The sequence below is a fragment of the Botryllus schlosseri genome, chromosome 13 (genome assembly GCF_051294905.1).
Source record: "Botryllus schlosseri isolate E-star chromosome 13, Bs_hap1, whole genome shotgun sequence".
NCBI classification, from domain to species: Eukaryota; Metazoa; Chordata; class Ascidiacea; order Stolidobranchia; family Styelidae; genus Botryllus; species Botryllus schlosseri.
Window position 1 is genome coordinate 2,455,049 of NC_137248.1, and position 27,707 is coordinate 2,482,755.

At 38.6% G+C, this 27,707-nt stretch overlaps 1 protein-coding gene and 1 pseudogene across 1 annotated transcript; both read right to left on the reverse strand.

Moving 5' to 3' along the window:
- Positions 1-150: 150 nt before the first annotated feature.
- Positions 151-3,501, reverse strand: LOC145454659 (RING finger protein 11 pseudogene; annotated as a pseudogene).
- A 2,394-nt stretch (positions 3,502-5,895) lies between these two features.
- Positions 5,896-27,707, reverse strand: LOC145453847 (exocyst complex component 6B-like). The gene is made up of 19 exons (XM_080331826.1): positions 27,462-27,707; positions 27,219-27,384; positions 26,462-26,646; positions 24,937-25,141; positions 20,709-20,909; positions 19,121-19,208; positions 17,862-18,013; positions 15,450-15,649; positions 14,999-15,119; positions 13,945-14,016; positions 13,698-13,884; positions 11,873-11,999; positions 11,027-11,138; positions 10,803-10,961; positions 8,204-8,356; positions 8,093-8,138; positions 7,697-7,792; positions 6,848-7,034; positions 5,896-6,138 (listed from the first exon to the last, which is right to left on the reverse strand). Exons 1-19 carry the CDS (start codon positions 27,590-27,592, stop codon positions 6,006-6,008), a joined length of 2,721 nt encoding a protein of 906 aa, XP_080187952.1. The 5' UTR covers positions 27,593-27,707; the 3' UTR covers positions 5,896-6,005.

A 27,707-nucleotide genomic window follows, 5' to 3' on the forward strand; every position in this document is an offset into this window, starting at 1 on the left:
GACACTTTCATAGACAACGCCATATTACAAAAACTCTACATTGATTTCCAAGAATCAATCATCTTCGCGTATCTTTAAATGCTAGAACTCCAACGCAACGGCGCGAAAGCGCTCAAACGTAAGTTTATCCATAACATTTTAGCAGTAAGGTTCTGTACAAGGAATAGATCAAGAAATTTTTGTGAAATCGAAAATATAATTTGAACGAACACACAATGTGAAAGCTTTGGTAAGATCTAGGCGGCAGCCACGCAAAACTCGAAAACAATTTCAGCACATTGACAGACACCCAATAGCGACAGTTCCTATTGGAATTAGACAATTAAATTACCACACAGGAGACAAATAGAAAATGTTCCTAGCAAATAACAAAAACAGGTCACAACCAGAGTGTTGCCTCCAGAAGCTGACCATTGCTTTTCAAATTCAGCCAGCAAAGTTTGGCAAAGCATATTCCAGAGTTTCACAAATTGGACCCCAACACAGATTGGCACATTAAACAGAGTGTTGAAAAACATGATCTCCTAATACAGCAACTTCTTTTACATTATTGGAGTGTGCATTTGCCAATATAATGACCAGTGATGCCCAGGATTGGTTGGGAGCTCCAACCATAAACTCCGTGCCAAGATTAAAATATCATGTCAACTCCAGAAGAAATATATTAAAAAAACATAACCTACAAAGGATGATCACAATAGCGACATAACACGTCACACATGTACACGATATATAAAACGAAATTGCATAAATTAATACATTTCCAAATGCTTCATCCGAAATAAGATGACGCAGTGTGAACAAAGCTATGTACCGGCTGCTTCCAATTAAAAACAGGATTGTTGTACAATGAAGAAAAGCATTATAAAAATCAACAATTGAGTTATATTTGCAGTGCAGAATTCTATACTCGAACAACACAGACAACTCTCTTTGTAACGCAATGCAATAGGCCTAGGGCATGGGCCATATTAACCCCTTCACAAAGAAATTTTCACATCATAAACTTGCATCTACAACATAAATAGAATTGTACACATATGTTCAATAGACATTCTAGTTCAGCAAGGCAACGGCAGTCATATCATCATATTCCATAAACTAATCACTCTTAACTCTAAGGAAATGATAGATTGCACGGGAAACAGTTGAAATCCTACTTCATAAAGTTCGACTACAATTTTGGTCCTGGTATGAGTCTATGAGATAAAGACTTAAAATTTCAATACACAGATTTTTTTATAATTCTTGCTAATCTTATTCAGAATCCAGGCAACTTCTAAATACAATCAACTGGTCAAAAGTGTCGCTTAAAGAAGGAATATATTATGTGCTAGTGCTAAATACATAAAGCAAACTGGATTTACTCTGGTTTAACGGGAATGCTCTAAGCAAATCTTACATCAAACTATTGACAAAGGATTATTCTGAAACTTAGCAAAAAAAGGATGGCAGTTTTAAAAAAGTGTCGTAAAGCTTGTTTAATAATGAAATGCGAAATCACACAAACAGGCAGAGAACGTGTACATTAAACATAACTACCGGGTATATTTTTTAAATATTATTCGAAAAATAGCAAATAATATATAACAATCTAACAGGTATTTGAAAAGAGCGACCAATAATTTCCAGTTGCCATATTGCCTACAATTGAAGTTTGAAGAAGTGACCATTATTTGAACAGGTCTCAAGAATAAGCAATACTTCAGTCAGATTCAGACAGATTTTAATAAACGACACAAGTAAAATGATTTTGGACAGGTAAATATTCATCAATGTTCACCAAACGGGGTTCATGGATAGTCTCCGGATTAATTGGTAAATTGTATTGTGAAGAGTACCAGTTTTACTGAAAAATATTCGACGGCATGATTAGCTTCAAGATAGGCTACCTATTTCGTCGGTGGCCCGTGTCAAGCAAGTGCACAAAATAATCATTAGCTCATCTTCACGCCTAAAACATCGATTCGTTCATACAGGGAAAGATATGATATCCACCAAGGGTCTTCAGCATAACAACACAATTCCGATGTAGAATTCCAATGGCACTAGTTGAAGTAATACTGAAACACAACACAAACACTAAATATTTTCTGTATACTGCTATTGGCACAGCATCCATTACTGAGTGGTAGTAAGGCTATGTTTTTTGACGAGAAATATTTATCACTAAGGGTGGGCTTATTTAAAGCCTGCTCAATGTAGACTCGAGTTCGCGAGGTTCGTACAACTGGGCTCAATGGTGACTCTAAATTTGATAATGTAGCCCTGTGAATTCCTATATCTCAAACACCAAAACATAGATATGAAACCCCTGGTGATTTGATAACATACATAATAGGTTTACCTACATAATGTTCTGCAAACAGTATATTTATTTAGATCACAGTGGAATTCACCATATCGATGACGCTCATCTTACTATAGACAACTCCAAAATATTGAACAGCATTCAAGGGCGAGCGGAGACTCAGGGTCACTACTGAGGCTGGGCATCGAGTCTCGGGTACCACTCATTATGAATTATGAGGAAAAGTTCAAATACGTACGCTTTATGCAACCACAAAGAATATATATTGGAATTGATACTCGATTCAGATTTGAGTAACTCGAAAATCATTGCGCGCAGCCCTAGTAAACTACTATCCCACACAGTAGTGCAAGTACAAAATATAGTCACACTATCAACTAGTGCAACTAATCCAAGTCTGTTATAACTTGTGTGATTTGTTCCGACTTCAAAGCGACATCCCAGTAGAATCATTGCCATACGTTAAAAGTAGAGCGGCATCAACAGGTTCCATACACGACGGGCAAGTGAATGATCGCATCAACCAATCGTCAATGCAGTCTAAATGGTAATAATGCATACACGGCAAATAGCGTATATGTTCTTCATTCTCAAAATCGTTCATGCATATGCAGCATTCTTTCGTTTTTTTATCGTCGACCTTAGAAGCGTCCCAAGTGCTTCTCGGTAAATGTTGGATTAGTCCAATTCTTTGCGCGATTTTAACTTGTTCTTCCTCGGATAGTTCGTCAGCCGGTCTACTCGTGTTCGGCGTTAAATGATACACGGGCATGTTCGTTTGCTCGGGGGCGCTTCTAGACATTCGTCTGTTGTGTTCTGTTGATGTTGAGGGACTCCCGGACAAAGGCACTAGCCTGAATCTCGGCCGAGGTACGAGTTTAGGGCGGGACGTCCGGGTGTGTTCTGAAGAATGTGGGGTTTGAGATGAAGTGACGCTTGATGAAGAGGAGGGCGTGTCGTCATCTGTTTCGTTGCTGGTCAAATTTCCCATGCTTAACGAGATTATATCAATACAGTAGTATAATTCAAAGTCAAATTAAATCCTTCAAAGTATCAATGCACGAGAAATTGAAAAACGAAAACTTTCAAGAATATAGTTGTTTAGGAAATAACATAGGCTCACTGAAATTAATAGTTGTGCATCAAATACCATCGCGGCGGAACCAAACTAGGCCTATCTTAATGCCCATTTTTTTTAAATCCGAGATCTCTGTTTCAAATTGATAGAAAATTAAGGTTTTGTAAAATTTTCGCATTTTTCTGTCATATTTAGACGGTGTTCAATTTGTGACATTGTTTCAAAGTTCATCCATCGCCAATATATGGCCAAAAGAAAATAAAGTTTATTTTTTTAAATGTGTAAAACGGACATATTTGATTCCACAGCGACTATAAAATGTTGTAATTATCTGAATTCTTAACTGCATTGTGCTTCTAGCATGATGTTCAACATCAACCTCGGTATTGATAAATTTTAAGTTCAATTTATCAATTTAAAATATTGAAAAATGACACAATTTCTATCCAACTTCTTTAGCAAACAAAACAACAGTAAAACCCTCGTTTGCGAGCCTATCGTGACTGCAAGACAACTCGTAGGTAATGCACCCCGAGAGACCGACATTTTGACTAATATTACAGAAAAAATGCTGCAGTCTTACACGTGCTGACGTGCAGTCATCCTATTTACGATGGCCGAAGAGAGTCGCGCCAGTTTCCACACAGGCATTGCGTTGTTCCTTGCGAAAACTTTGTCTAAAATGGATGTCCCGCTGTGCTACATACCACTGACACTGGGATGACAGAACTCAACGACACAACCGACATGTTTACGCCGGAATAAAATGACAAAGGAAGGCAACAGATCAGCGTCCCAACTCCAGATATAAAACGAAATGGGAAAACAAGAAGTTCAAAGGTGAAGCTTCTCCAGCCGAACGTGATTCTCGTGATGGTCGTGATTTTGGCACATGGCAGGCCATATTACGAGTTGTGACAATATTAATAATAATAATAAATATATATTGGCGCGAAGAGAGTCGCGCCAGTTTCCACACAGGCATTGCGTTGTTCCTTGCGAAAACTTTGTCTAAAATGGATGTCCCGCTGTGCTACATACCACTGACACTGGGATGACAGAACTCAACGACACAACCGACATGTTTACGCCGGAATAAAATGACAAAGGAAGGCAACAGATCAGCGTCCCAACTCCAGATATAAAACGAAATGGGAAAACAAGAAGTTCAAAGGTGAAGCTTCTCCAGCCGAACGTGATTCTCGTGATGGTCGTGATTTTGGCACATGGCAGGCCATATTACGAGTTGTGACAATATTAATAATAATAATAAATATATATTGGCGCGTCTATATATCTAATATAGATGCTATACTACAATAATTCAAGCACGCTCGATGATGATGATGATAACGAAGAAGCAGTTTCTACTGGAAGAAAAATCGCGTATATTGAGATTGCCGGTCAATTTTTGACGTAACAATCTCTCATGTAACACGTATCTTCTTCATTGCTTGACCATACGTACGTACGTACGTTGTAAATTGCTATGATATGATGCTGGTGAGGGGTGTACAACTTTCCTGATAAGCGGGCCAGGTAGAACGCGATGGGCCAGTGTTGAAAGGCTCATCTCATTAAGAAAACATTATTGTCATTAAATAAATTTGGCCAAATGCATTCAGTTAGTCCTTTTTGTTCCTCCATTTGTACGCGAGTACGATTTACCAAGTCATTTCAACTCCTTCCTTTTCATTATATTGCAATTGTTGTGGTATCGTTGAATCGATAAGAACAGCAACAAAATGATACTTATGATATAGTGGAAGCCCTGATTCTGATTTCATATATCATGGTGATCGTAAGCATCACCGTTTAACATGATAGATTCGGCTGTTCTACGTCTTAGCAGCCCTATTCCGACACGCACTCTACTCGGGGCTGTTAATGCTACATGCTTGCGGAATTATATACAGAGTTTTAACACATTTCGCCGCTGAGCAGGTTGTCTTCAATCAGCGCAAGGAAACTAATGAACCTATGTTCATGACGCTTATTCGGTTTCACTGTGATTCTTATGCTCATCAGCAACAAGTAGATTTCGGTTTCACAAGTAGATTGCAGCACACGCGCGTCCTCCACGAACTACCATGTGATCAGGACGGAATACAAGAAAACGCATCTCTCTATCAAGTGTGGAGGAGCATCTCGCCGGCTATCCGACAGTTGTCGAGCATGTCCAGATTGTCCACATTCAACTTTTAATACAATTTCTACTGAAAGATGACCGGACCGTGATCTGACAAATCAACCTCGCCTATCAACACATGTCTCATTCATTTTCATCACTTCGTTTCATGTTATCCCTTACATATGTCTATCCAGTGTACATGCCTCTTGTTTGCATCGCTTAGGCTCAAGTGAATGTAAGTCTTGCGCTGTTTTTAAATGAGTCAATTATTAATAAACTGATACCAATCCAATGCTCCCAGCCAAACGTGACCATTTGCACACACCTACACTGAAAATAAATGCAGTCAGCACCTTCCCTACGCTCACAAACATCTCGATCATGACAGATATATATTCTTGTAGAAATGATTGGAGTGAAAAGGACAATCAAATAATAGCGACCATATTTATACACTGCGTAACAATGCGTATTGACTAAATCATCTATTGCGCAGAAGACTGATTACTGATGACCGCTCTTAGTTGTTTGACGACGGTATCGAGAAGCTTCTTCTTCTCCCTTCCTTGTCGATTAAAAGTTGAAAATATATTCCACGGCTTGCTATCTTCTTTGATTCTGAAGCAAACATCCATGAGCTGGTAAGTGTATTAAACCTCGTTTTGAATCACTTAAATACCCATCAGTAGGGCTGAGTGCAATGATTCGAATACTCGGATCTGAATTAAATAGTAGTTCTAGTGATTTCAGTCGAGGTAGATGATGTTTTCGAGTACTGAAATTATATGCTACTTGTCAGTTGTCAGAGTCAACTTTTGTAATAACTCGACTTGTACTGGAGTCATTGTGCATGACTCGAACCAAGTCATATGACACGAGACTAGGACGGCCAAGACAGACATTTCATTGTGACTTCAAAGAATAGTAAGTCATTGGTATTTCGTCTATCAGTCCTAGAAAATAGCGCCAGCAACTGTTAAGAGTGAGGAAAATTACGATATTATGAATGCGAGCCATTCTATATCACTCGAGCAGAGTTGAAAAAGTGGGTTGAACAGGATTGAACTCAAAACTGAACAGTGAAAACACAATGACTTGGACTCGGACTCGAGTCACAACGCTATGACTCGGACTTGGCCCACTACTCACTGATTTGGACTCAGACTTGACTCGAGTCAAAACTATAAAAGAGAGATTGACTTGTGACTCGGAACCTTGGGACTTGGTTACAAACCTGTGTAGAAATGGCATTGTATTCTTTGTGTTGCATATTTAAACTTCCCACATGCAAAGCCCTAACCCAGATATCTTATTCAAGAGCACTTACTTTTCCAAGAGCGACAATGCTCTCGTGGCGGGCACCCGGAGGTATTTCCCGTTCCCCGAGCCATACTCGGCGAGGTATGTCGACCAATCCCACGATAAAAATAACTCGAGAAGTTGCCTTATATCGAGAAAACTCATTTGCAAAGCACCTTCCTGGAATCCGGGCACGGGATCGGAATCCGCAAACTCTATACAAAGATACGATTGAATAATATATTCATATTGAAATGAACCCGAACATTTTCGGCTGACACTCGTCAGGGGTAATCGTCAGCAACTAGTACAGAATTGGAAACAACATCGTATAATGACAATCGTATCACAAAATATGACGGCACCGGCATGAAATTTCGAATAATCGAGGAACAGATGGCTCAAGCTCAACGTAATATTTTTAGATTGTACACAAACTCCCTCCATTGGCACAAACTAGGGTGGCAAATATTGTCCAAAGAAATGCAGTGGGTCAATCATCAGGGATCAGGATTACAACAAAATTAAGTCGCAGCTTATTTTAATCAGTATTTGGTACTAAATTTTGCTCCAATCAATCTTTATAGGAGCGCCGCAATCTAAATATGACGCGGTCTCAGATTGAAGTTGACATTGTGCAAGATTTTGCAGCCATTTTCCACAGTACCATTACATTTTAGACCATCTATCTATCTCTGTGGTATCTAACTCACGCATCATCGCCTAATCGGGACTACAGGGAGGATTTTAGGCACAGAACAAAGTGTCAATATGATGTTGGCACCAGACCCGGACAACTACAACTACCCAGTTGTCCGCTTCAATTAAATTAGAGTGACATTGGTTCTAGCGGACAACAGCAAGTAAAACAGCTCACGTTCACACTGCATCACGTCCAAGTTGTACTGATGAAGAGCTCCCATCGTAATCTGTTTTATGTCAGGATCGAGAAGCATTTCCATCAGCGAATGACCTTGGAATAGAATATAGAATGATCAGACATAAGATTTAGTGCGGAGTCTAATGATACGATCACATCTAGAGGAGAAACAGCAGAGGTGGCCGGTAACCAAGTTATACTTTTTAGTAGTACACATGTAGCTTGTCTCTTTTTACTCAAGTCGCTATGTTTTCAGACTATTTACATTTCTACTAAACAGTTTGAGCCAAAACTACATTTGTAGGTAGTGAAAAAGGTTTTGGATTGCTTTGCTTTTCATATTTTTTCGGCCTACCACCAGCGCTCTAACAGAGATAGATATGCTTATCTTACCGATATGTTTACACGCGGACATGCAAGCAGTCTGCGCCACTTTTTCCTGCGAAAAGATCATCCGATTAGCAGTCGATTTCGTCGGAAATACGCTCCCAAAACCGTACTTACTGGTAGATGAGAGAATACTTTGAAATTATGTCGAAGATAGGCGATTAAATCACGTAAGTAACTGCTGGCTGTTCCTTTCGGTTCGACCAATGTCCAGTTATAGTCAGCGAGTTCAAAGAACTCGTCAATCTTGCTGTCGACTTTGGCATAGATCTGGAATTAAACGCAAGTTACCATTTTATAACACACAGTTATTAAAACACTACAACATTATAACTAGGGCAAGTTTTGTTGCGCTAAAATCGTGGGTAAGTTGAACTTAATTAGAAAAAAAGTCGCAGTAAAAAGTTGCATTGATAATTTTTTAGTCTTATTAGGGTACAACAGGGGTTCTCAACTTCCCTTGTACAACGGGCCGCATTTTTACAAATAAAGACGCTGCGGGCCGCAGAATATGATTATCATGTATTTGTGGGCTACTATATAGCCTATTTAACAGTCGTAAACTGGCATTTTGTACATTTTCATGCATTCTAAAGCATTAATGGACAGCGTTCGTAAGTTTACATTGCCTGTTTTTTGGTGAGAATATGTATCTTCCAGCGGCGCAAGTAAATCCCCATATGGAGCCTGCATTGCATTCGTTTCTAAGTAGGTATATGCACCCCAAACCCTTCCAACAGAGAACTGAACTCCCTGTTTCAATGCGTGAGTGAGCATTGAGCAAGTATGAAATAACGGTCACTCCTTCGTTACAGAGGCCATTAACATGAATTTCAGCTCTCAGTGAAATGAGAAGAAGTCTGTTGTTCGGGGTAATTTCTGAGCAAACCATTCAACCCTTCTCCATTCCTTCCATGGCTGATGGAGCCCTGCACCAATAAGATGATGATGAGTCAGCTTTGTAAATTTGTTGTTTTTCGGATTTCCTCTGCAAATATGTCTACTTTGATAAAATGCACCCAGATAATTAGCTATGCCATGTCTGTGGAGTCGGTGGATTCGTCCAATGCTAGGCTAAAGTAGTCTACGCGGCAACATGGTTCAGAAAATGCGATGAAAGATCGACTGGCATTGCTGTTACTCTTCTTGTCAAGGTTGAATCAGACAACTGTAGCTTCGAAATTTGTCAGGTCATTGTGGCCTCGCTGCTAAGTTCTGGAAACAGCGAATATTCGCACAGTATGTTGAAATCTTATTGAAATCACACCCTCTCTAGCAGATTTCTTGGGTTTAGCGATATTCTAAGCAATTTTGAAGGATGCGTCTGTAACGTCGCTGCCAATTTTAACAATGCCCGACATATGGATTGCTGGGCTTGCCACCAAGCTAGCTTTGTTTTTTTCTAAGATCAGGCGATATGTGAAACTCCAGAAGGCACATGCGTAAGCTAGTATCATTTCAAGCTTCGACCCTTCGGTATAACAACTGTTCTTTGACAAATATGACACATCGATTTTCCATGTATATCTGGGAAAGCAAATTCATTGCTCGACGCAGAGTTACAAACCCAGCTTTCGACGTTCTCGTTTCTAGTACTTGTTTCTGCTCAAACCATACACGGTGTGTGAAACACTTTTTAAACGTGTTCTACGAAGCGGGATTCTCTTGAAGCAGAGTGCAGCCGAATACCGATTCAAAACAAAAACAATCCAAACTTCAGCATAAGCCTATATCAAGAAACCATAACACATCAAAGAATGAGTAATCAAACGAAACAGACAGTGCGATAAGAAAGCTAAGTAGCTAAATTAATATGTAACAATTCTGTGCCAGTATAGTCATTGCTTCCGTAATGAAAGATGTCGCGGGCCGCAAAATAAACGTCTGCGGGCCGCGGGTCGAGAACCCCTGGGGTACAAGATACTCTGAAGGTACCGTTGTATAACCCAACAGTTTCAACATTTGCAGGGCATTTGCTTGTTTCATTTCTTTCTTCGCTATTCAATCGATAAAGCATGCACTTTTATGTTCTGTAAGTTTGAAACCTACATGACAGCATTTAGCCGTCACCTCCTACAGATCTGTCAAATTTGGTACTTTCCCATTTCACGGACGGCCTGGCGAGACCGCAGAAAATTACATTTTTCTAGCCCGTACCCAGCCAAGCGGTAACCCATAGAACAAGACAAATACAACACCCAAACCCTCTAGCTCTGCAACCTTGACCCAGACTTGACCCAAGCTTGCAAGCCATTGCGTGATGGATAACATTTGATTTGCAGCTAATCCATCGCATAGCTTTTTGTCGATCAAATCAAAGACTATAATACTATAAATAGTTTGATAGCACGTTTTTTAAATCACTCCTTTGCATTTTGCGCAATGCATGCTAAGAGTTGCAGTAAAAAGTTGCCTGAAAACATAGAAAAAATTGCAAGAAGTTGGAATATATAATTCCTACAAACACCATACTACATAAACCCTGAGTATTTAGGACGGTCCCAGAAGATGTAAAAAAATGTAGCAAAAACTTGCTCTAATTAAAACATTACAACAAACAGCATCATATCATAACTACACCTTCACCAAACCCCAGTATATTCCGCCGATATTTAAAATATATGGCGCATTTCCAAAACTACAGAGCATTGATTCGAGCGGCTTTTAGCAAAAGTGCTTTGGCTACTTCTGAATTTACCTTTGTTGCATTACATACCTTGCCCTCGGTCTCGCTCCTGGCATCCTTGAAAGTTGACAGTCCGATCAATTTCGTGAGAGATGTGTCCGTACGTATGCCGGTAATGGAACAGATATACTTTTCCACGTGCTTGCACAGTTCCTCCAGATAGGAGATGTTAATCGTGATTTGAACGAGCTGAAATGATCGCGGGGTTGTTACGGAAAAAAGGCCCTACGCACAACGGGCGGAAGCGCACTTACCTCAGTCAAGCCGAGGCTGGGTTTCTGTACGAGGTTTTTTAGTTCAGTACTGAGTGTTCGATTCAACAATAGATTCATCAGTTTTCTCACACCGTCATCAATTTCTGTTGAGCTGAACACAAAACGTACACCGTGTGACTCAACCATCCACGAGACATGCATATCTAATATTACTACGCTACATCTATAACAGGGGGATCTAAAAAATGGAGAATGGTGCAGACAACCAGTTGTCTGTTACGATACCAAAAGTCCTTAAATGGGCACTGCACTCTAAAAATGACGCGATCTCAAATTGAAGGGCAAAACGAAAACAAATTTTTGGCCGCAGCCGTTTTCTTCAGAACGCCACCGTAATGGAGCTGCAATTTATTGAAATTTCCACAAGAACTTCACGCTCCAGCAGTCACGCAGAGATCGAACTTTATATAATTGTCAGCCGATGTTATGAAGGAAATATGTCGTACAAGCCAAGGTGGTTTGGATACCGCGTTCAATGGAAGATGTCCAGTCAGGAGATTTATGTCAAAATCGGGCCTAGTGTATTCTATTTCTTTAGAACAGAAATATATCATGTCCTATTTTTATGCACAAAACACAAAACTTGTATCTCATGAACAAGCCATATTGCCGTGGCGTATATTATACAATACATAGTGGACTCGCACATGAACAAAATAACCACACGAGATCACATGAATAAAAATTTTCATTGCAGGAAATTCATCAAATATTACATATATTATGAGCGGTCGCGACTCAAATTTATACCCTTCCAAACCCATTAACAACTCATAAAATCTATATTGTATTCACAAGGCTACGAACACAACTAGTAATACTGACCTCAGATGAAGATCTCTGCAGTATTGCAGGCAGGAATGCGTGAAGGCTTTGATTTCGTTAAATACACACGGGACAAACTTGGAAAACGGGAGTTGAACAGGATATGTGTAAGTTGTGATCCCCATCTCTGAAAAAGAATGCAATTCAGATATTTTCATCTGCACCCTCGTATATTCAGATTTGTACAAGCCACCAACCTAGTTAGTAAACTAATTCCGGCTTTTTGAGCAGTCCTAGCTTTAGTTCTAGTCGCAGATTTTAAAAAGTGAGTAGTGCTAGCAGGGTTGTAATCAAGTCGTAAGGTTTGGAGTCACAAGTCAATTCGACTTTTATAGTTTTGACTCGAGTCAAGTCGAGTCATCTTCAATTCACCGCCGAGTCAAGTCATAGTGTTTACTCTACATTAGAGGTCGACCGATATCGATTTTACAGGCCGATACCGATACCGATACATCGGCTCACTCACAAGGCCGATACCGATATCAAAGGCCGATATTAATATGGAAGGAGCATAAAACAATTTCACCAAAAATATTATGTATTTATTAGGCAAGATGGCACTTGTACATGCCACAGAAACCTGAACAACAAACGAGAAAACTGAAATTGAAAAGAATTATTGCTCAATTGTGCGCGTTTGACGAAATTTGGGATAACCCAAAGAGCAAAATATGATACAGAATTGCAGATCACTCCAGAAAAGGTAGAGTGTAATGCAGGAAGCATAGTTTCTCTGCATGCTCACTAGGGCTTTTCAAAAATAACCTCTTTTCCTGAATATTGCTGGCTACGTGATTAAATCGTTAGGTTGCCTTAGAAAACGACTCACACCAAATTTGAAATCATTCGACCAATATTCGTGGATTTCGTACAGTTTGAAAATTCTAAATTTGCTTACAGATGCAAAAAAAATTTTTTTCAAATTTTTCTTCCAACCCCATGAAATTGTTGCGCTGTCTTCAAAAACGATGCAAAACAAATTTGACTCAATTCCAATCCGTAGAAGCGGAGTTATTCAAGTTTTTCGATGATAATTCTGGGATGATCCACCGATCAAGGATAATCTCAGAATTATCAAAGAAAAACTGAAATAACTCCACTTCTACGGATTGGAATTGAGTCAAATTTGTTTTACATCGTTTTTGAAGACAGCGCAACAATTTCATGGGGTTAGAAGAAAAAATTGAAAAAAATTTTTTTTGCATCTTTGGGCAAATTCAAAATTTTCAAACTGTACGAAATCCACGAATATTGGTCGAATGATTTCAAATTTGGTGTGAGTCGTTTTCTAAGGCAACCTAACGATTTAATCACGTAGCCGGCAAGATTCAGGAAAAAAGGTTATTTTTGAACAGCCCTAGTGCTCACCCAGCTAAACTTGTCCTGCAAGGGTATATCTGTCGTATATCGCCCTCTGCGTCGTCGATTTGAGATTGAGAGCACGGAGCATTGAATTTCCGAAATTTTTGAATTTTTTTAAATATAAAATATCGGCCGCAATATCAGGAAAGCTCTAAATATCGGCCTCGATAATCGGCCATGTCGATAATCGGTCGACCTAACCGAGTTCAAGTTAGGTTCAACTGAAACTATCTGGTGATGTCGAAGGTCTCAGATTCATAATATACTCATTTTTCTCAGACTAATATATTTATTTAAACAGATAAAAGGGGCGATTTTGAATTATCCTGCTATACGAGGCTCAAATAAGTCGTACAAAATTTCCCATTTTTGAGAAAATGACTCGAGTCAAGAGAAATTGTGATTCGAGTCATCACAACCCTGGTTGAGAACCAATGTTTTAGATATGTCGAAACGCGATTACCTTCTAGTGGAATGGCTTTTTTAATGGTGACGGCCTCCGTCTCGCTGTTTATCTGCATCGGTGTGTAATTATCCTCGTCGAATATTTTAAACAGCAGCTGACCCCACTTTTTCAACAAGGTTTCGCCAAACTGTTCCCGCAATTCCATCAGGAAGTCAAACAAAGACTCCACAGAAAATCCGTAAGCCTGGCGTAAGCGTATAGTATTAAGGATTGAGATTACACAGTAGGTCGCCTTATCGCTTACCCGTAACGTGTCGGCGAATACGACAATCAAATTCTTCACGGAAAGTAAGGTGTCCGCGTTGAAACAGAATTCCTGCCAAAATTTCAATTACCACAATATTATTATATCTTCATTATTATTAATTATGTCCCTCAGCTTTTCCAATTTAAATTACAACATGAAAAATAGCTACACGGTTTTCCCGAATTCGATTAGAATTTGGATTAAAATTATAGAGCATTAAAACATTTCACAAAATAGATTCGAAATAGAGCTAAGAAACATTTTACAAGTTAAATTTGATTACTGGCATTTTGCTTTAATTAATATAATTAGAAAACTAGAATTATCTAGTTGTCCAAGTTTGTAATTATCAGCTGTATGAAAATATATATGTACAAATCAAGAAATATCATTAAAATCCTCATATCTAGATATTATCATTATATTTTTATATATTCAACAAAATATAATCTGAAAAATTCAAGGTTGTAATGATTCGAGTCACGACTCGACTCGAGTCACGATTTTTTGATGACTCGACTTGACTCGAGTCAGTATGTGCATTGGTCCGACTTGGACTCGAGTCATTGCGCATGACTCGAACCAAGTCATATGACTCGAGACTCACAAGTTCAAGACCGACATTTCATTGTAATTTCGAAGAATTGTAAAGTCACCACACTATTGGGAATTCGTCTATCGGTACTGGTACTTGAGGTGAGGAAAATTAGTATATTATAAATGTGAACCATTCGATATCGCCAAACAGAGTTCTAAAAAGTGAGTTTAAAAAGACGTAAACTGGAAACTGAGCAGTCAACACAATGACTTGGACTCAGACTCGAGTCATAATACCATGACTCGGACTCGACCGTCTGCTCACTGACTTGGACTTGACTCGGTGGTGGGTTGAAAATGACTCGACTTGACTCGAGTCAAAACTATAAAAGTGAGATTGACTCGTGACTCGGAGCCATGTGACTCGGCTACAACCCTGCAAAAATTCTACGCAAGTATGAGCTGTCCGAATGAGACGCAAATAAATTGATAGAAATTTCGTTAAAATCCTTACCAAATCTCTTCTTAACGCGGTAATTGTTTTGGTCATCGCTGTGTTCCACAGGTTGTTGATATAAGTTTGGTCTATCAGCTCGTCAGCCGTGTGGAGGATATAATCTTCGATGATGAAGAATCTAAAGACAAGAGTACAAGGGTTTTGTGGACTCGACTTGACTCGAGTCATTTTTTCAAATGCGTAAAATTACTCGACTCGAGTCAATTTGCGTATTGACTCGAGGCTAACACCAAATTATTTTTAATGCGATATAGAACTGGCAATATATCCTTTGTGGCCGCATAAAAGGTACATATTATAACTTTCCATTTCATCCATATTGTTACGGCATCAACAACACGAAACCTTAAACACAATTCAGAATCGAACCATTTCACATGGCCTACTCGATTTTATCCAGCCCTACTAAAAATACAGAGCTTGATTTATCGGATGAAAATAAGCTTACCCTGCGATGTGGTGTAAAAAATTCATGTAATTCTCCAAATCCTCACCCATATGGGTGGGCGGCTCGCACGCTATAATGGCCTGATGGCGTCTCTGCTCGCAGTAGTACGCCTTGAACTCCTTGTGCCATTTCAATATTCCGAAGATGTGGATGCATTTGTATACGGGAGAGAAATCTATCAGTTCCGACAGCGAAACGTCCTACAAAAATGAGTGTCAAGATAATAAATAGCTCGCTGGACTTTTATGTAAACTGCTCGATTGCACAAAGACGCTCAATCGTGGTGGAAACGTCATGCATTATCCGTAAGAGTTTGTCTGATATCAACACCGATAGAATTAGACAACATATTGATAATGAAATGAGCCCGAATATTTTCGGCTGACACTCGTCAGGGGTAATCATCGCCAACTAGTAGAGAATATGTTTTTGCCGATAAACTAATATATTCTACCAACGCGAATCAGAATGTGACATATTTAAACCATAACTTGTGATTACTTTCAATAATTTTAAAAATACATTCCATATCAAGTATATTTATTTATAATAAAACTGCAGGTGAATTAATAAATACTATTTATAACCCGAAAGACGTCTCAGGCTATATTCTATTCAACGATAGATCAGTCCTACAGTATCAAAAACAGTAACGGACTCTATACAAAGATGTGTTCAGTGAGGGTGGCCGACACCATTATTTCTACGGGAGGCTCCAAGCAGGGTTGTAATGACTCGAGTCATGACTCGACTCGAGTCATTTTTTCAAAATACGGAAATGACTCGACTCGAGTCAATCTGTGTATTGACTCGACCTCGACTCGAGTCATTGCGCATGACTCGAGACTCAGACGGCCAAGACCGACATTTCATTGTATATTCCAAGAATTGTGAATCAACCACCCTTCTGGGATTTCGTCTGATTGGTACTGATACTTGAAAATGCGACCAGAAACTGCTAAAAGTGAGGAAAATTAGTATATTATGAAGTCGAAACATTCGATATCACCAAATATAGTTATATAAAGTGAGTTTAATAAGACGCTAACTGGAAACTGAGCAGTTAACATAATCACTTGGACTCGGACTCGAGTCATAATACCATGACCCGGACTTGACCCTCTGCTCGATGACTTGACTCGGTGGTGAATTGAAAATGACTCGACTTGACTCGAGTAAAAACAATAAAAGTGAATTTGACTTGTGACTCGGAGCATCGTGACTCGGTTACAACCCTGGCTCCAATTGTTCCAACCGTAAATAAATCATATTCCAATTATAAAGCATAAAGGTTTCACGAGACAAATATCATGGCATGCTAAAATCACTGATTGCTTATAATTATTGAAGCATGCACATAAAAATAACTAATCACACATGCACATGCAAAAAAACTATACCAATAGCACCAAAAGCACAGATGTACAACTTTACACAACACCTCAGATCAAGATGGACAATTCATCGTTGATTTACCGTGCATTACCTGGGCTAACAACCTTAGTCGAAAAGGCAATAATCGACAGGATAATTGCTGCACTAAGCCGATTCCAATAGCTGGACTTGGGCAGGTATACAATCTAGGGCTGTTCAAAAAAAACTTTATTTCCTGAATCTTGCTGGTTACGTGATTAAATCGTTAGGTTGCCTTAAAAAACGACGCACACCAAATTACAATTCATCCCAACCAATAATCGCGGATTTCGTACAGTTTGAAAATTTTGAATTTACCCAAAGATGCAAAAAAAATTTGTCAAATTTTTCTGTTAACCCCATGAAATTGTTGTGCTGTCTTCAAAGATGATGCAAAACAAATTTGACTCAATTCCAACCCGTAGAAGCGGAGTTATTTGAGTTTTTCTTCGATAATTCGGGGATTATCCTTGATCGGTGGATAATCCAAGAAATATTTTGCATCTTTGGGTAAATTGAAAATTTTCAAACTGTACGAAATCCGCGATTATTGGTTGGAATGAATTAAAATTTGGTGTGCGTCATTTTTTAAGGCAACCTAACGATTTAATCACGTAACCATCAAGATTCAGGAAAAAAACTATTTTTGAACAGCCCTAAATACATACATCTCGGAACAATTATTGTCGTGTATAGCAAAAAATTAACTTCACATCCATCAAACATGACTAATTATATCTGCGGCAAGACAAAAATAATTACAAAGTCAACAGTTTCACCAATTTACAGAACCCCAAGTATTCAATCGAATAATATATTCCTGAACATTATCGGCTGACACTCGTCGGGGGTAATATTCAACAAATAGTAGTTTATTTCAATATTAATATATTATTCAATTGTATATCGAAGTTCTGTAAATCCGAGAGTCGCCCTAGTATATCACAATTGGTAGCAAAAATTATCCAGTTCACAACCAATTTTCATCAACACGAATACTTGTTGTATGAGCTTGAAAAGGTTTTCCTTGTCGGCGGCATTCCCAGATCGCCACCGACCGGAATTCGAGTTTTTTTCGCCGTCGTTCAATAATTTCTCGGGAGACTTCTGCGCTTTTTTCCTTTTCCGACGAGGCGGGATAACTGGCACCGCTGTTTGACGATACTTTTACTCAACGCCAAGATACTGCTACTATACGAATAGGACTTGTGCAACTACGAATTATGATGGATGATGTATTAGCGATAACAATATTGAGATGAATCAAGTTAATCTAATTCGATCTAATTTCGATGCTATCAATTTAATTCTAATCGAATTTCTGGTTTCCCTGAAAATGCTACAGAACTGTACAGCGCAAAACAAGTCAAGTTTGGTGTACAGACATTTGCCATTCTCGTAAACTTGATATGAATTTCTGTTGTATGTCTTTCTAGTTCGGAAAAAAGCCTTATAACGCATGGGATATTTAGTTTACAATGTTATAAAAACCTTGCACACGATTTTCATGGCCATTTCCGCATATATTCAAATACAGCGTCAATTTGGTGGGAGCATATTTTGACACCCCTCGAACAACCCTTATATAAAATATGGAGGCAGATGGAGTTTCCAGTGACATTTGGAAATGGCTGAGGCTTTTTTCTTGGTTAAATAGATTTTGATAATAAAAAACCTATCTCAATCCATTTAAATTCTCATTAGATTTCACGCTTTCCCATCACCATCACTGTATTTGCCTTTACCAATATGCATCTACATGGAGTAGGGCTGTTCAAAAATATCTTATTTCATCAAATTTTACGGCTGACGCTGCACACTAAACTCGGCTCAATTCCAAGCTATTAGAGTTGAAAAAAAATTAAATTTAAAAAAAAAAAAATTTTCTCTTCAAATTTTATTGTCAACCCCATGGAATTGTTCAGTTATCTAAAAATATGGTGCATTGCAAATTTGGTTCAGTTCCAACCAGTAGAAGCAAAGTTATTGGAGCAGCCTACAAAATTTTGGATTAGAATAAACGGTAACCTATTTACAGTGGGAAGCTCTTCAATAATCAATTATAGAACTACTCAGATATCTAGGAATCGTGCCAAATTTTGTGTGCATTGTTTGTTGGCCAACCTAACAAAGTTATCGAATAGCCAGTAAAATTTGAAGAAAAAATATATTTTTGAACACCCTAATACAGAATTCAATATATCTCTGCTTTACCATGGTCTTGATTAGCACAATTTAGTTTTATCATTATCAAGTACCATTGGTGTCCGTCAATACTTTCGAGTCTTTCGCATTTCCGAAAGCGTTCGGCACGCACGGCAATTTCTCTTTTAAAGGCTCGGGTTTCTAAAGCAACAGAAACGACTAAAAGCAATCGCCATGCACACAGGAAGAAGACTATTTATCCTCTACAATGCATACACACGATAAGAAAAAAACATACAGTTTCAACTATTAACCGCAAGCAGCAATTCAAAGTGCGTTACAAAAAACTGCTACAGAATGAGATATGGTACAGTGTAGTTGTGTAGATTATTGACGAAACAAAGCATCTACTCTACGTCAAGGCTGGGCAAAGTTGACTTGTAGACGTATTGGATAACAAGCAAGGATACTAGTTTTCACAAAAAATTACCCATATGTAGCACCTAACCTATCCAAGTTTGTTGACTCTTACGCTAGCACAGCGAAAATAAAGTGACAACAGGTTATAACAACTCTGCCCCATTTTGTGATGAAATGTATGAAGAAATAACCTGAATAAGATATTAAATACAGTGGTCCGTGGTCATTTTTCTACCATGGATTCCCTAACCTTACGATTTATTTAGTTAGATAAGTAGTATGTATTTTCAATGATATTTCTTTCCAACAATTTCACAATCTCGTTATAAATGATCATTCCTTACTGCACAAAAGTTGAGTGAACCGCAAAGTATTCATTGGCTCAAATTTAAAAATTTATTCGATTTGATGATTTTGTAACTTTTGCCTGCAACTACCAAGGAAATGCATAACATCATCAAACTCGAACGTAACAATTCAACTTTCGCTTTACTTGCCTGCAAAAAATGTCTGAAAATACGGTACGACTATTATAAAGGGCAATGTAGTTTTATAGTTGTAGTTCTAGGTTAAGAGCCCCTACTCTGAAAATATAATCAATAGGGCTGTTGAAAAAAAAAATTTCATTCAGATTTCACTGGCTACGTGATAAAATTGTTAGGTTGGTTAAAAAATACGCTGCACACCAACTTTGGCTCAATTCCAACCAGTAGAAGCAAGATTCTTGCGGTAGAAAATTTTGAATTTATCATTAAAAAATTAAATTTCAAAATGTGTCTGTCGACCCCATAAAATTGTTGGGGTGTCAGTAGAGATGATGCATACCAAATTTGGTTCAATTCCAACCACTAGAAGCGAAGTTATTGCAGTAGAAAAATTTCTAATTCCATGATTATATAATAAATAATTACAGAGTTAGTCACCGTAAATACTATTTTATTCAAATTTAAATTTTTCTACTGCAAGAATCTTGCTTCTACTGGTTGGAATTGAGCCAAAGTTGATGTGCAGCGTATTTTTTAACCAACCTAACAATTTTATCCAGTTGCCAGTGAAATCGGAAGGATAATTTATTTTTAGAACAGCCCTAATAATCAATCAATAACGATCAAAGTTTAAAGGACTTGAATATCTTTGCCCAGCCAAGCACTGAATAGTGAATATTTCTACAAAAATGGCAAACAAAGGTAAAATAAACCACACCGCATAGCGCATGCATTCTACAACTACTGTCTAAGATATACCCAGCGCAAGATTAGTACCAAAATGTGCCTTCCATACCTCGACATCGAAGGGATCTTCACTTGTCTTCCCCTGAGCGACAATGCCATTTGATAAACCGGAATCATTCGCCGGGCTGTCGACTTCCATAAAGCTCAGCGAACCGTCTGTACTATGGGAGAGACGTTCTTGCCACTTATGTGAGGAATCAAGTTGATTACGAGCGGTTGACGATGTGACTGCGTACTTCATATCTGCTGCCTGCGACATTGTTGGAAAACAAAAAAATATTCATCTTCTCTAAAATAGATTAGAATCAGAAGTTCGGGAAATTAATTTAATTCCAATTTAGAAAGAAAATGCAAGTTCAGTTCATATCAAATAATCAGTATTAATAATCAGTAAGCAATTGAGTAGTATATTCATATTGAAATGAGCCCGAATATTTTCGGCTGAGACTCGTCAGCAACTAGTAAAGAATTGGAAAGAACATCGCATATCAACAATCGTATCACAAAATGACGTCGCCGGCATGAAATTTCGAATAATTGAGGTGAATATCATTCAAGCTCAATGCACTAATTTTAGATGGTGGGCCTACATGCACTTCTGGTGATGAGTCAAGGGTGAGCTTTTCTCCAAGCGTGATGCACCACATGTTCTAATAAATCAGGAGACATGCTGTTTTATGCGGTGGCCGCTCGTGACAATATCGGGACGTGGGGCAAGGGCCGCGAGCGACTTTCCATTAACATGCCGTCACAATGGCGTTTTCCAACGTAAAAAAGTTACTTTATGAATTTCCCGACAACAGTGATTTTAACGTAGGTGCCGCGCAGAGGTGGTCAGTAACGAAGTACTTCTACTTTTTCGAAGTACTCAAGTAGTTATCCTCTACTTCTGGTACTTACTCAAGTAGATCTGATTTTTGCTACTTCTACTTCTACTCCATAATATTTTGTGATCTACTTACTTACTTTTCGCTATTTTCAGTTTGTCAAGTAGAAGTAGTTCAATCTTCCAATCAGAAAGAGAGCCTGAGGAATTTCGGGGCTGTTTTCACGGAATATCAACATTTAATTTCCATAAAAGTTGAGTAAAGCCCCGAATTTTCGTCGCGCTTCGCGCGCAGTGGATACGGTGTTACCAGTATAATTTCAGGAAAGTTTCGATGAATATAATTTAGGTAGCGGGTTGCCGTGATTCCGTTCACACAGGGATATCCAGAACTAGATATCCCTGAGTTCACACCACATTGTCGCCCTTCGCCCATATGAAATAATTCATCGCAGTATATATGGCTCATCATAACGTTTGAAACTGATGTTTCACAATCTAGCATTTACTTGCCATATCGTAATGTAGCATGTCCATGACGCGTCCTAACCCGGAAAAGTGGACTCTTACATTTTTTGTTAGTTTTAGAGTTGTTTCAGCATACCACCTTTGAAACTTTCTGGACTTAAGGCATGAAAAACGAGTTCCACTTTTTGAACTAGTATTTATGTTTCATTTTCAATTCCTAGTATCATATACTATGAGTTACTATACTATACTATACTATACCATACTATACTATGAGTTAATTAATATCAGTTCTTTTGTCTTGATAACATACATGTTGAAGTATAAAGGCGAGTGTAGTAATGCCTTTAATTTCCAGAAATAAAGCTACACAATATGGCATTTTTACGGTCCACCATATTTTGTATTCACGTTTACTAATCGCGCAAAGTGTTTACACCGTATCATATACAACTTCTCCGTATTGCTCTTAGACTAAACCACAGACCTTATAATATGGGGGATGGCGCCATACCATGCTCTTTTCTTAAGCGTGCTGTTCGAGAAAACAGGATAAGTATCGCATTTCCATATCAATCCTATCATTTTCATCCCATGATGTGGACGAATGCTTATGCTATCGAGAATTAGATACCTGTTGGTATGCATCAATATGAATCAAGCTCGTCACCTTTCGCATATAGCTCAATATGCACCTTTATACAATCCATGTGAACAAATTAGGATAGTTTTCACAACTACTTACTTACTTGAGTACTTTTAAAGTCAGTCAATTCTACTTCTACTTCAAGTAGTTTTAGGTTGCTTATGGAAGAAGTACTTCTACTCGTACTTGAGTAGATTTCTTCGTGGCTACTTCTACTTCTACTTGAGTAACTTTCTTGACTACTTTGACCACCTCTGGTGCCGCGAGAGGCTTGCCGGTGAGCCGTGACTTGAAGTGTGGTAACAAATGTTTTATTCATTTTTTTTCACTCAAAGGAATATTTTACAAGAATCGTCCCTATGCCACGAATCAAACATCAGGCCATCCTTAGTAGCATGCGTTATGATTTTGTGGTAGAGAATACGCAAATCGATCAGTCCTAGTTTTTCCAAGCCCGTCCCTAAGTGTTTCGTACGCGATCCCGGTATGTTACGACCAGGTGATAGGCAACCAAAGCGGTGGCACCCGGCGTACGATTGGATCAATGGACAATTCCTAGGCCCTAGTCGATTTACCTCTAATTTTCGCTCTAAATTCAACTAACTGCGGAGCTAGAACTCGAGAGATTGCGTAAGCCAACTGGAAAGGTCACCGAGTTCGGACACATATGCAATTGTTATCTCGTAGATTGAATCAAAACCTCATTTTGAGTGGTCTTTGAAGAACCAAGGATAGCAGCCTCAGAAATTCGGTCCCGGAACAACAATATTGGGCTTTTAGTTGAAACTGGAGACTGTGACACAACATATACGGCTTACTGTCTGTAACTCTACCGCGAAATTGCCGTTGGAATAAATACGTGAAGGAAATCCGTAAACACTGTTACATGACCCATTCCGGCATAGTACACTGTCAAAATCAATACAGACTGACGAACACCGGACTTTGAGTAAAATAGATTGAGGAATAGGCTGATCGAGTGATCAGCTGTTAGCCGACGTCGAAAACGAAATAGCTATCATCGCATTTGACAGGGGATTGTAAGCAAATGGTTTGAAAGTCACAATTTCACAGTGAAATGAACATTGGAGAACTTAAAATTAAGTGAATATTTGAATGCAATCCAAGAATCTTAGTAAGCTGTTTTATGCGATCATCGAGATATACCATTGGAAATATCATCACCGATCTCGTTATGGAACGTAGACTAAACTAGCGCAGACCGACACGGGCTTTTGCATGAAATCCGCAATGATGCAGATAAGTATCAGATCATCGCACATCTCTACCATACTGGACCTCGAGAACGAAATAACTGCCTCAATCATTGAGTGAGAGACTTGGCACCGCGTTCGATACTTAAATCAAGACATACCGTGCAAAAGCTCATGACAGATCTAGGTATGAAGCATCGTTAGAATCAATAGAGACCAATAGCAGCTTTTGCGTAAATCTGTTAGTAATAAATGACGAGTCAGCTCTCACTCGACTTAGGAAACGAAATTAACACCTACACAGTTCAGTGACAAACTTAAAACTTGTTCCAGCGGTCGATACTAACATCAAGACTTACCGCGCTAAATGTCATCACCGTTCTCGGTATGGAACAAGAACATCGTCAAAATCAATGGAGACCAATACCCGCTTTCGAGTAAAATCTGTTTGCTGTACATGATGGATCAGCATTCAGCACACACTGAACTTCGGAAACGAAATTACTACCCTAATCTTTAGGTAGCAAGCCCGAAACTTGGAGCAGTGTTAAATACCACCTTCACGACATAACATACCAAGTTTCAAGTATGATCATGGTGCGAAACACCATCAAAATCTATCCATACCAGCAATGGTCGTCTCAACGCATATGGCGGTAAAAGTGAAAGCTTGTTATGAGCGCTACCTGGGCAAGCCCCGGCTAGGCATCCACAAAGCGAAAACACAGAAGAGAATTCGATTTTCGCAGAGACTTCGCTATGTATGGGCATTTTCAAGCGAAAGTACAAGAATAATGCAGGTTTCGCTGTGATTTCGGTATATATTGATTGCTGTGCGTCTATAAATGGTAAATAATTGTTATTGAACAGAATTTTAGGTGGTGCAATGCCCAAGTTGCGCCATAGGACGAGCCGCCACTGGTGTTATGCAGTTCTGCAAATACGCCAACAGGAGTTCGAGTAACATTTGAAAATATTACATTGAGCATAAGCGCTGTTTCGATCCGATTATTCAACATTTCATGCCGGTGACGTCATATTTTGTGATACGATTGTTGATATACAATGTTCTTTTGAAACTATTCAGTACCCCAAAGAAATCATCTCAAAATTGCCCGATTACCTGTTTAATAGCTAGCTTGCCGACAGTGGACGATTTGGCGCGGACGACTTCCAGAAAACCCTTGAGCTGCGTCCTCGATCTGTCTTTGATTTCGGCCCGTATTTTCGGGATGTTGTCTTTCATTATCTCACAAAATCTGTAGCTGTGCACCGCCGGAAAATAGTCGTTTTCCAGCTTTTCCAGCGTTTTCAAGGCGGAATAATGTCTGAAAATGATGAGGAATTGGACATTGAAAAGAATGAAAATTTCGATAGTGTAAATGTGCCTATTCTAGTCAAATAAAGTAATGTAAACAGATAACACAGTGTATTGACAATTAAAGTATGTAAACTGAACTAGAGCTAACAGCAGAGGTGGTCAGTGGGGTTGTTCAAAAATAACTTTGTTCCCAGATTCCAATGATTCACAGATCAAATTATTAGGTTGCCTAAAAAAAAGGCTGTACACTGAATTCTGCTCGACTCCTACTGGTAGTTGCGCATGCACACTAGGGCTCTTCAAAAATGACTTTTTTCCTCAAATCGTACTGGCTACTTGATAAAATTGTTAGGTTACCTAATTTAAGCCTACACACAAAATTTGTATCAATTCCAGCCAGTGGAAGCGGAGTTATTGCCGTCGAAAAATTTGGATTTGAATAAAATAGTATTTACGGTGAGCACAACTATAATAAATAAACAAAGAATCGGTCACCGTACATACTATTTTTTTCAAATCCAAATTTTTCGAGCAATAACTCCGCTTCCACTGGTTGGAATTGAACCGAATTTTGGTGAACATTGTTTCTATAGACAGCCCAACACTTTCATGGGGTGAACAGAAAATATTCAAATTATTTATCATTTATTTTTATATAATAAATAGAAACTTTCTTCTCCTGCAGCAAAGCGGTCACTGGCTGGAATTGAACCAAATTTTGTGTGTAGGCTTAAATTAGGTAGCCTAACAATTTTATCAAGTAGCCAGTACGATTTGAGAAAAAAAGTCATTTTTGAAGAGCCCTAATGCACACTAGTTTGAAAATTTTGAATTTACGAAAGCGTAAATTAAAAAAAAAATTCAAATTTTACTGTCAACCCCACGTAATTGTTGAGTTGCCAAAAAACAACGACGCTTAACAAATTTTGCTCACTTCCAACCCGGTAGAAGCGAAGTTGAATTGAAAATACTTTGGTGACTCGACTTGTACTCGAGTCATTGCGCATGACTCCGACAGCCAAGGCCGATATTTCATTATAATTTCGAATGGTAATGTTACGACACTGTTTTGGTATTTTGTCAATTGGCACTGGTAGGCCTGCTTGAAAATGCGAACAGAAACTATCAAAAGTGAGGAAAATTAGTATATTATCAATGCGAGCCATTCGATATCACCAGGCAGAGTTGTAAAAAGTGTTTTAAACAAGATTTCGGCTTTAAACTGAACACTCTACACAATGACTCGTACTTGACTGGTGAATTTAACACAACTAGACTTGCAATAAAATTATATGTATAAATCTCTGCGAAATCCAAAAGCACCCACCTGCCAGCTTTGAGCTGGTCCTGCATTTTACCGTAGGTTTGCAACACAGGCAGGCACTCCGTCATTTCATCGATCACAGATGCAATGTTCTTCTGCTGCAGGCGACATTGGATCAGATCCTCGGACTTGCCTGCAATCGTTCTGCCGGAATCTTGCTGATCGATATTGACAGCTACCACTTGATTCTGACATTTCAGAATTCATGAACTTTACTTTAATCAAGAGCGGTGACCACAGATAATAATTACATGTTGTTGATATACAGTGTTCTTTCCAATTCTCTACTAGTTACTGACGATTACCTTGATGAATGTGTCAGCCGAAAATATTCGGGTTCATTATCAATATAAATATACTATTATATTTTACTTTCATTATATCAACACATCACAAGATTGCAACCTATCTACTAAACATGGAGTCAGGAAGATTAGAGGAAAGAGTATCCATCGCACTTCCTGCATTCGGATACAACAGTAATTGCTAATATCAAGTTGAAAAAGGATGCAGAAAAGTGCTGACATATAATTTCAGATAAAAATAACTGTGTCTGTGTGCTTACTGAATATAAGGCACTGATGTTGATAAAAGAAATGTGATATCAGTTTGTTATGACAGAGTTAATTGCAAGTCATGAGGTGTAGGCCTATTGCAAAAACAAAAGTATTATAATATAGAGCTATAGACTCAATGACACACACCAGGTCCATAACATATCAAACAGAAACTGAATGCAGTTATGATTTTATTGACACACCTTGAGAACTTTTGCATCTCCTCGGACTTGAATCAGTTCAGTGATTGACTCAATAAATCCATTATAATGAAAGTTACAAAGACGCTCAATATCGCGATCATGTTCCTTGATTCTTTGATCAAGTCTGGCTAGGAAACTTTCGTGGAAATTTCCCTCGTATATCGCCCTAAAATAAACATAGCACGCATGTATGTTAAATAGAAGCTTCGATTACAAAATGTACTATGAAAATGAAGATGATACCTGAGAGATGCCCCAATGAAAGCCGTGTCGGTAGTCTCGATTTCCTTCAATATCCTTTCGTGTTCCCGTTCGTTTTTCGATTTAGTCGATAATTCCCAATCTTGACCTGAAGTCCCATCGTTTGTTTCCATCGCTTCTCACTAGGTTACCTCACAAAACTCATGGCAGAATTTTATTCAGTGTTACATCACTTCCCAAATTCTGACCAAGCTCCGCCTCAAACCTTAACATTGTTTTTACAAATAC

Bases quoted from the DNA above. Each gene is read 5' to 3' on its own strand.
- LOC145453847 (XM_080331826.1), bottom strand. From the start codon at position 27,592: ATGGAAACAAACGATGGGACTTCAGGTCAAGATTGGGAATTATCGACT. The intron at 14,017-14,998 runs GTAAGGATTTTA...AAATTTTGGCAG, and splicing joins CCGCGTTAAGAAGAGATTTG to GAATTCTGTTTCAACGCGGA. The intron at 12,000-13,697 runs GTAATCGCGTTT...ATTCTTTTTCAG, and splicing joins AAAAGCCATTCCACTAGAAG to AGATGGGGATCACAACTTAC.